This window comes from Carassius carassius, chromosome 1 (assembly GCF_963082965.1).
Source record: "Carassius carassius chromosome 1, fCarCar2.1, whole genome shotgun sequence".
Classification (NCBI taxonomy): domain Eukaryota; kingdom Metazoa; phylum Chordata; class Actinopteri; order Cypriniformes; family Cyprinidae; genus Carassius; species Carassius carassius.
Window position 1 is genome coordinate 7,339,422 of NC_081755.1, and position 9,441 is coordinate 7,348,862.

The following is a 9,441-nucleotide window of genomic DNA, read 5'->3' on the forward strand; positions in this document are numbered from 1 at the left end:
TTAATTATACTGCACCAAGAACTTTAAGATCACCTTAATACAAGTTTATTTTATTGGGTCTAGAAGGGGAAAAAAATGTATGCAGCCTTTGTAAATTATGTTTGTTTTCTACTGAATGTGTTGTTTGTATCTTTTTTTATTGGATGTAATGTTGATGCTTATTTAACTGTTTGCTTAATTATGTAAAGCACTTTGAGTCATGTTTTCTTCTTTAAAGGTGCTGCATAAATAAAGTTTTATTATTATTATTGTCTATTCTTGCTGTCTATAGATTGTAAAATCAAAAGAATTGACACACGGCACATGAACCTTGATGGATAATGATGATGAAATCGCTGTTGTTGGCATTGGATGCCATTTTCCTGGAGGTAATTGTTGTGATTTTACAGTGTTTCATTATTCATCCATGCTATGATTTTACCCTCAGTTTTGTTTACATTGTATGTTCTCATCTATTTTAGGTGAGGGACTTGAAAACTTCTGGAGGGTCCTTCTTCATGGAGAGAACTGTGCAGTTCAGATACCAAATGACAGGTTTAATCTCTCTCAATGGTACGATCCAGATGAGAGTAAACCAGGAAAGACGCACACAGCAAAGGCAGCCCTTATTGATGGGTAAGACTTCAATTCATTTGCCCTCATTAAAAGAACTTATGATGTTCACTTATGTTTTTCAAGTCTAAAAATGGTCCAAATCTAATAATACATGAGCATTTAATGAAGTGACATTCAGCCAAGTATGGTGACCCATACTCAGAATTTGTGCTCTGCATTTAACCCATCCGAAATGCACACACACAGAGCAGTGAACACACACACACACATTGTGAGCACACACCCGGAGCAGTGGGCAGCCATATATGCTGCGGCGCCCAGGGAGCAGTTGGGGGTTTGATGCCTTGCTCAAGGGCACCTAAGTCGTGGTATTGAGGGTGGAGAGAGAACTGTACATTCACTCCCCCCACCCACAATTCCTGCCGGCCCGGGACTCGAACTCACAACCCTTTGATTGGGAGTCCGACTCTCTAACCATTAGGCCACGACTTCCCCACTTATCCCCATTCCCCATTCCCCATTTCCCATTTCCCATTTATCTACAAGTCTCTGAAATACTCTCTGAAATTGACTGAAAAGTGTGTAAATCACATGATTTTCTAAAGTGACATGGCCCAACAGTTAGTAAACAAAGTTTCAGTGGGAGGCAGCATCTCTCTTGCCTCTCTTGAGCACAATGAGTTTTAATAAGCCCCCTAAAAAACAGGATTCCTCAAATCCACCCCTGCAGAGTTGAGATCAAACTCGCCTACCTGCAATTTTCTAGTAACTCTGAAGACTTTGATGACTGGCTCAAGTGTCTTTGTTCAGAGTCGGAGCTGAACTCTGCTGGCCAATGGCCTTCCAAGGTCGGATTTGAGGAACACTGCTGTAAAGCGTAGAATGTAGATATTTGCTTTTCTTGTCAAAATCAAACCTGAAATGAAAACTCAACCAGGTTTTTAGTGAGCAATTGTCTTAGTGAAATTAAAGGTACATCTCTTTGTTTGTGAGCAACATATACCAACAGTCAGGGCTAGAATGGGATTTTAACGTCCAAGAACAACCCCTACACGTGTCCAATGAAAATATAAAACCATAAAATGAATAAATAGAGCCAAATCATGAAAACTGCAAAGACTGTCCATTTTAATATCAGTGTCAGGTAAGATAAAGATGCATTTCTAGTTATTTCTTCTCACTTGCAAGAAACTTTTTAAACTCATGTGAAATTTACTTAAATATTTTTTTTTTTTTTTATGAAAATTTAATATATAAATAATTTAAATGCATATACACCATACATATTGCAGGCAAACGCCCTTCTGTAATGTCCACATCTAGAAAACACACACTTTCTCCTCTGTTCTAAACACAGAGGTGTTATTCTCGTCTGAATCGATCGGTACATGAAATCACAGATGCTGGATGATAAGAATTGCAATTCAATGTTATTAAGAAAACTAGCCCTGTCTGACTAGTGATATAGTATGTCATATGTCAATTTCAAATGAGTATTCAGTAATCATTTGCAGTTCAAAATTTATATATATTTTAATTAACCTAATTCTCAAACTAATTGTATAAAACTCTATTGTCCGTGACCAACAAATGAACTGGCTCTATATCTTTTTTTTTTATCTTTTGAATTATAATGCAGACAAACGCATCAAGCTTTGAGTAAGCTGAAATGTACACATCAATAAATGGGTTAAATTATTAAGATCAGATGTCTTTAGCCCTGCTCCAAGGCATCCCTTTTCCTGCAAAGTTTATTTCCAAACTGCTTCAATACACACTCACACTTACACTGAGAGACTTAATGGGCACATATTTTGCCCCTTTTACAAGATGTAATATTGATCTTGGGTGCCCCCAGAATGTGTCTGTGAAGTTTCAGCTCAAAATACGCCACAGATCATTTATTATAACATGTATAAAATTACATTTTAGGGGTGTGTCTAAAAAATGTTTCATCTATTTCGTTCATTAAGGACCTAGAGTTGGATAGAAATCCACTTAGCAAACAATGAACTTGCGGACACAAGCTCGCCAGTTCTGAACTTACTCAGAGGATACAGGGTGATTAATATAATACATTTATGTAGGGCACACTCTGCCAACAGATAACAAAAAGTGTGCTTTTTTTCTTATAATCATGAAAACTGCAATTGAAATCAGTGATAATCAGAAGGTCCCTAAAGATGTGGCCCCTGCTCCATTTATTGGTACTTCAGTATGATATACACTTTCATCAACTTCTAGAAGCAATATAATGTATATTGTAACTATATGGATGTTTAGTTTTTCTTAATCTCTTTATATCTCTTTATCTTTTCCTAAATATCATTATATTAATGATGAAGTGCAATATGCACAGGATATTTAAAATGTACAAAAGTATACTGGTTACAACTAGACAACTGCAAATCCTTAGACTCTTCTCCGCTCTTCAAACACACAAAAACATTAGCCTTTACAGAAATAGTGTTTGAGTTAAATGTCCAGTGAGTTAAATATTAAATATTAAATTCTGATATTTAAAATAATAACGAAATATAATAGAGATATGAAGCTTGAATTATTTCCCATGGAACGCTTGACTGAGGTAGGGTATGGTGACTGCAATACTCTGCCATATGGAAATGCCGCCCCTGAGTTGAAACTCAAATGGCTTTGTGTGCCATTGTGAAGGTGATTAGCTAAAACTTAATATATTTATTTATCTTATATAATCAACAGATTTAAAAAAAAGTAGGCTCTCTTAATGCATTTATCTTTATATCCTTATTTTATTAAATCCAACTGATCACAGAGGTGCCTCACGCACACACACACACACACACAATTATCAGTTCTAGCATTGCTAACTTGACAAGTCAACCATTCATCATCAAACTAAATGCATTCAAACAATTATAAAAGCAAACTGCTTAGTTCAGAGGGGTCCGCTGTCAAATCAGCCTGTAGCCCCTAAAAAACAAGCACTTTTTTGTGCACATGTAGGTATGCGTCATGGTACTCTCTTTAACATGCCTCTAAAGAGAAGAAATTGTTGAATAAAGCCGTTATTTCTTTGCACTCAAAAGTATTCTTGTAGCTTCATAAAATTATGGTTGAACCACTGATCTCACATAACTATTTTAATGATGTCTTTTACTACCTTTTTGGGCCTTGACATGGTAGTACCTTTGCGTACTACCTTTGCGTAGTGTTCTTGAAAGTGATTTTGAGCCTCTATGTGATGGTACCACGAGGCGTCGCTCTCTAGAAGATCTCAGACTTCTGAATGGGATGTAAATTTGAATAGTGAGTGGAAGTAGCCTGTGCTAAGCCTGTCGCTGTTCTATATGCAAGCATCAATGTCTTGAATTTGCAGTAGTCCAGCCTAGAGTCGTGGCCTAATGGTTAGAGAGTCGGACTCCCAATCGAAAGGTTGTGAGTTCGAGTCCCGGGCCGGCAGGAATTGTGGGTGGGGGGAGTGCATGTACAGTTCTCTCTCCACCTTCAATACCACGACTTAGGTGCCCTTGAGCAAGGCATCGAACCCCCAACTGCTCCCCGGGCGCCGCAGCATAAATGGCTGCCCACTGCTCCGGGTGTGTGCTCACAGTGTGTGTGTGTGTTCACTGCTCTGTGTGTGTGCATTTCGGATGGGTTAAATGCAGAGCACAAATTCTGAGTATGGGTCACCATACTTGGCTGAATGTCACTTCACTTAGAAATTACAAGGGCCTGGACAAGAAGTTGTGCAGCATGCTCTCTTAGAAAAGGCCTGATCTTTCTGATTTTGTGGAATGCAAACCTGCAAGATCGAACCGTCTTTGAAGTGTGGTCTTTGAAGGTCAGCTGGTCATCAAAGGTTACACCAAGATTTCTGACAGAATTTAATGGGGTAATTGTAGAAGAACCTAGCTGGATGGAGAGATCATACTGTAGAGTTAGAGTGGCAGGGAAAGACAAGAAGCTCAATATTTGCCTGGACGAGCTATAGGTGATATTCTTTCATCCATGCCGAGATGTCTGCCATCCAGCCTGAGATCTGTGCAGCTACCGTTGGATCATCGGATTGAAATGAAAGACAGAGCTTTGTATCATCAGCTTAGCAATGGTAAGAAAATCCATGTACCTGTATGATGGGACCCAGTGATGTCTTGTATATGGAGAAGAGGAGGGGTCCAAGAACTGATCCCTGAGGAACTCCAGTGACAAGTTGATGTGCTTTGGAGACCTCCCCTCCCCAAGCCACTCTGAAAGTTATATCAGTTATATATGATTCAAACCTGTGAAGTGAAATCCCTGTGATGGCCAGTGATGAAAGGGTAGACTGAAGGATCTGATGATTGACAGTGACAAAAGCAGCAGATAGCTCCAACAGAATAATAATTGATGATTTGGCAAGTAAAGGCAGCCCCCTTTAAAATCACTGAAGTTGTCAGTTAATGAAGCTCTTTTTTACATTGTGTGCACTCTGTACATTATAGTAAGAGAACTTGAGTTTAAACGTGAAGATGTTTTATTAATCCATACATTCTTTTCAGTTTCAGCGATTTAGCTAAATCGTGGCCAGGTTTAATTTATTTGTTCCTTGTTTCTTGTTTCAGTTAGGCCTTAATAACGGGAATGAAATTAAACAGTGCCTCACGTTTTACAAAAATATAGGAAATAATTCATAAAACATGCAACAATTTATTTTTTTCCCCAAGTAGTTATCTGTCAAAATAAAGGTCAGGTAACAAATAACAAAGTATTTATGGGACAAAATGCATGTTGTTTCATTAAGGAAATTTTAAATTATAAAAATTAAAACTGAAATATAGGCCTTATATGTGAGAATATTGACATTTTGACATTTAAATCCATGTTGCCTAGCTCACTAAAATAGGCTACCACTTTTAGTGCTCCAATGAAAAGTAAATCACCATTTCTTTAGAATAATATTACACATAAATTATATTCTATAAATAATTATTTAACTGCACACCTGTTAATGTTTCAAATGTAAAATATGGTGTAATGCTGTGTAGCTTAGAGAAAATATAAGCACATGCTCATAGGTTTGATATTAATCCTGCTTTAATTCGTTCTAAGAAACGCAATATATAACTTCATAAGTACCAAATTTTCATCTGTGAATATTAATTATTTTAACAACAGTGTTTTTCTTAAATTTCCCCCAACTGCAGCCGTCAAATGTATCACATTGGCGAGGCAAAGCTTATGGCTACTTGTTATCAGGTGAACCAGGACATATTTTTCAATGGATCACTCAGGCATTTAAGTGGCACCGAAATATGCTTTCTAATTTCGTTCTAGTACATACCGGTTACATAGGTACTGGTGCCATATTGGCACTGGGTTTGGGTACCCAACCCTAGTGATTGAACTTAAAATATGCCTATGGACATCAACTGTCAGCGAGGACCACTTTGCAGAAATGGGCTACACAACATGACTCAAAGTTGCAAAACTTAGGGCTACCCCATATCAGGACAAGGTATCCAAAGATTGTTGTAGTAGAATAAATGCAAATAAAACATTGTAACTGAAGGAACATACATGACACAAACATGAGATTAAGACAATAGATAGCTAAACGGTGTGCTAGACATAGGACATTTTCACAAAAAGGTGCAAGTAACAGTCTTTATCAGAGTAAAATTACATAGGCCTATAATAATAATAATAATAAAAGCTCATGATGTTACATAGAAAAATAGTTTTTTTTTTCAAAACAGTGAATGTTATTGAGAGTATTTGAGCAAAACACATAAATAATCTCTTTTGCTGGAAAACAGGTATGTAAATACTTCTCATTAAAGTAAAATATACTGAAAATGTTTTATGGTCGTGTTTCAAAGATAGATTGTGCGACATTAGGCATCATGCACTCTGATCTCAGTAGGCCTACTGTAATTTACAAAAAATATAAGGAAATAATGACTTAACTTTTTTATGGCACCAAGCCAAATCACAGCATATGTTCTATTTGGCTTAATTAAACATGCAGTGCTAGTCTGCTAGATTATCGTAAACCCCGATTTATTATCATAAATCCAGATACTGGATGCCAGTTTTTTTTTTTTAAGGTAAAAATATTTATTATTTACTCTATAACAAGCTTACTGGGTTGTTAAAATATATGTGGCCAAGAAATTAAAGGCAAGCACTACTTTTGAATCAAAATACAAACCAAGATTCTACATGCGTTGCCTGAGCAGTGGTTTTTGATTTGAATTAGATATTATTTGAGTTGTATAATTTCAAGATGTGAAGCAAAAACTGAATGGTCTGACTTTATCCATTGTAAAATTATGTTACATAAAACATGCCTGCACAAAACAAAAAAAGCAGAAGTTCTGAATGAGATGCAAAATCACTCTCTGACAGCAGGTGGTGCTTACGGAACAGCAGCGATGCAGTGTTTCCTGCTGTGCTTATAAATTCTACTTAAAATGTTTCTGAAGACAGTATGTTTCCTTCGGTGATATTTTCCGTGGTATTTATTTTTCTGTTGATTTTTGGAGCGACTCGGACAGTGATCGATGGGTTGTTGACCACTGATATATATGTTTTGTTTGACACAGTTGTTAGAAAGCAAGAAAAGATCACCTTAAGCATAGATGTGTTTTCTTTTTGTTTTCAGAGTTACGCTGATGGAATAAATCTTAATTTAAGAGATCATTCAGTCAAAAAAGATTATTGTTATTTACTAATGTTGTTCCAAACCTGTACGGCTTTCATGCTATTTTCTTAATGTGGATTTTTCCCACACAGTGATAGTCAGTAAGGTTCAAGGATGTTTGGAACCCACTGACTTTCAAAGTATCATCTTTCATGTTCTGCTGAAGAAGAAAAAATCATACAGGTTTGGAATTACATCACGTGAGGACGAGTGATAATGGAGTTGTCCTACTTGGGTGTACTATGCCTGTGGTATCTGAACTCCAAAAAGCAATAACCCCATAATGTATCTTTTATTCTGTGTAGCTTGAATGAGTTTGACCACAAGTTCTTTGGCATCACTAATGCTGAAACAATGACCTTGGACCCTCAGCACAAAGTTCTGTTGGAGTGCACCTACAGGGCCCTAGAGGATGCTGGGATACCAATGGAAAAGGCCAGTGGAACGCGTACAGGAGTTTTTCTGGGTAATGAGCAAATGAGGTGGCTACAGCTAAGGGCTAGTAACTGAAATATTGCTTGTCGGAGCCTTGCAATTATAAAAAGGCATTTATCCTCAGGTTGCACTGCAATAGTTATACAGTAAATGGCTATGGATAAAAGCATATCGCCGGTGAACATGTCTAATGTTTTTTTTTTTTTTTTTGTCTGCTTGTTTTTCAGGCCTAATGAACAGAGACTTTGAGCTGAGAAATGTGAGGATCAATCCAGTAAAAATAGACCATACCAGTAACACTGGTTCCGCTATGAGCATAGCAGCCAACCGTATCTCTTACATATTCAACTTCACTGGCCCCTCACTGTCCATTGACTGTGCCTGCTCTTCATCCCTCGTCGCCCTACACTTAGCTTGTCAAGCTATAAAACAAGGTAGTTTTCAAAAAGATGTAAACCCTGTGGATCAACTTAGTTGCATTTATTAAATTATTATTATTATTATTATTTTTATTATTATATGTGTACTAATATAAAGTGCTGTGCAAAATACATGTTTTCATGTTGCAAGTTTTATTTTTAAAAAAATTACTTTGGTGACTTATTAGAAATATCAACTGTAGATTTCTATCAAACCTGACTTTTGCAATTAGTGCAATTTTGAAAAGTAGTCCTACAGCAAATGGTATGACCAACATGGAGACATACACAATTAAGACTAAAGCCTAAATGCATAGCATAACTGTGGCAACTTCAAGATAAATGGAACAACCTATCTCCAAACTATCTCATAATTGTGTGCAAAAAAAAAAAAATCTTTCAATTCAAATATTTGTCTCCATCAATGTATTTGAGACTGGTTATTTGACATATTAAAATGGTGATGAAGCAAGACAAGCTATAGCTCCTTGTTCCTAAATGTGTTATCTGTGTTCCACTCAACAGGAGATTGTGATATGGCCTTGTGTGGCGGTGTAACCTGTATTTTGGAGCCAACCATTTTTGTGGCTCTCTCCAAGGCAAGAATGATCTCCTCTGATGGAATGAGTAAACCATTCTTCAGCAAAGCAGATGGATATGGCAGAGGTGAAGGATGTGGTGTCGTTCTATTAAAGCCTCTGAAAAAAGTAATAAAAATATTGTCTCATATAATCACAGCACTAGGACAGGAATGTACCTTACAATAAACTACTGCAATAAACATCCTTTTATTGTCTGTTTTTTGACAGGCTTTCGAAGACCATGATCATATTTGGGGTATCATCAGCAAAACTGCAGTGAATCAAGATGGCCACAGTGTTAGTCCAATCACCAAACCATCCATGGTACAGCAGGAGGAGCTGCTTAGAAAAATCTACTCAACAGAGACTGACCTGACTAGTGTGCAGTACATTGAGGCTCATGGAACTGGGACTCCAGTTGGAGATCCAATAGAGGCAGGGAGTATCTCAAAATTCATTGCCAAAGCAAGACCTCAGAAGTTAGGGCCACTTATCATTGGATCTGTTAAAGGCAATATTGGACACACAGAATCTGCTGCAGGTGTTGCAGGGCTCATAAAGGTTCTTTTAATGATGAAGCATGAAACCATTGTGCCATCATTGTTCTACTCTGTGGAAAACTCCAGCATAGACACAGAATCTCTCAATATAAAAATCCCCACCACATCAGAAAAATGGATCAGTGACTGCAGAGCAGGGAGGTCTGCGGGAATCAATAACTTTGGGTTTGGTGGAACAAATGCACATGCAATTGTCAGACAATATGTGCAGACAAAAAAAACAAAAG

The 9,441-nt window shown here is 37.2% G+C and overlaps 1 protein-coding gene across 1 annotated transcript; it reads left to right on the plus strand.

Moving 5' to 3' along the window:
- The first annotated feature begins 268 nt into the window (after positions 1 to 268).
- On the plus strand, positions 269 to 8,899 carry LOC132153965 (putative uncharacterized protein encoded by LINC00614). Its single transcript, XM_059562713.1, has 5 exons — positions 269 to 368; positions 462 to 615; positions 7,525 to 7,721; positions 8,599 to 8,739; positions 8,883 to 8,899. The coding sequence occupies exons 1-5, from the start codon at positions 314 to 316 to the stop codon at positions 8,897 to 8,899; spliced, it is 564 nt and encodes a 187-aa protein (XP_059418696.1). The 5' UTR covers positions 269 to 313.
- Positions 8,900 to 9,441: the final 542 nt, after the last annotated feature.

What these genes read in the sequence shown, in the direction of transcription:
- LOC132153965 (XM_059562713.1), top strand. Translation starts at nt 314, where the DNA reads ATGGATAATGATGATGAAATCGCTGTTGTTGGCATTGGATGCCATTTT. An exon ending in TGGATGCCATTTTCCTGGAG is followed by an intron (nt 369 to 461) that starts GTAATTGTTGTG and finishes CATCTATTTTAG; the next exon opens with GTGAGGGACTTGAAAACTTC. An exon ending in AAGGCAGCCCTTATTGATGG is followed by an intron (nt 616 to 7,524) that starts GTAAGACTTCAA and finishes TATTCTGTGTAG; the next exon opens with CTTGAATGAGTTTGACCACA.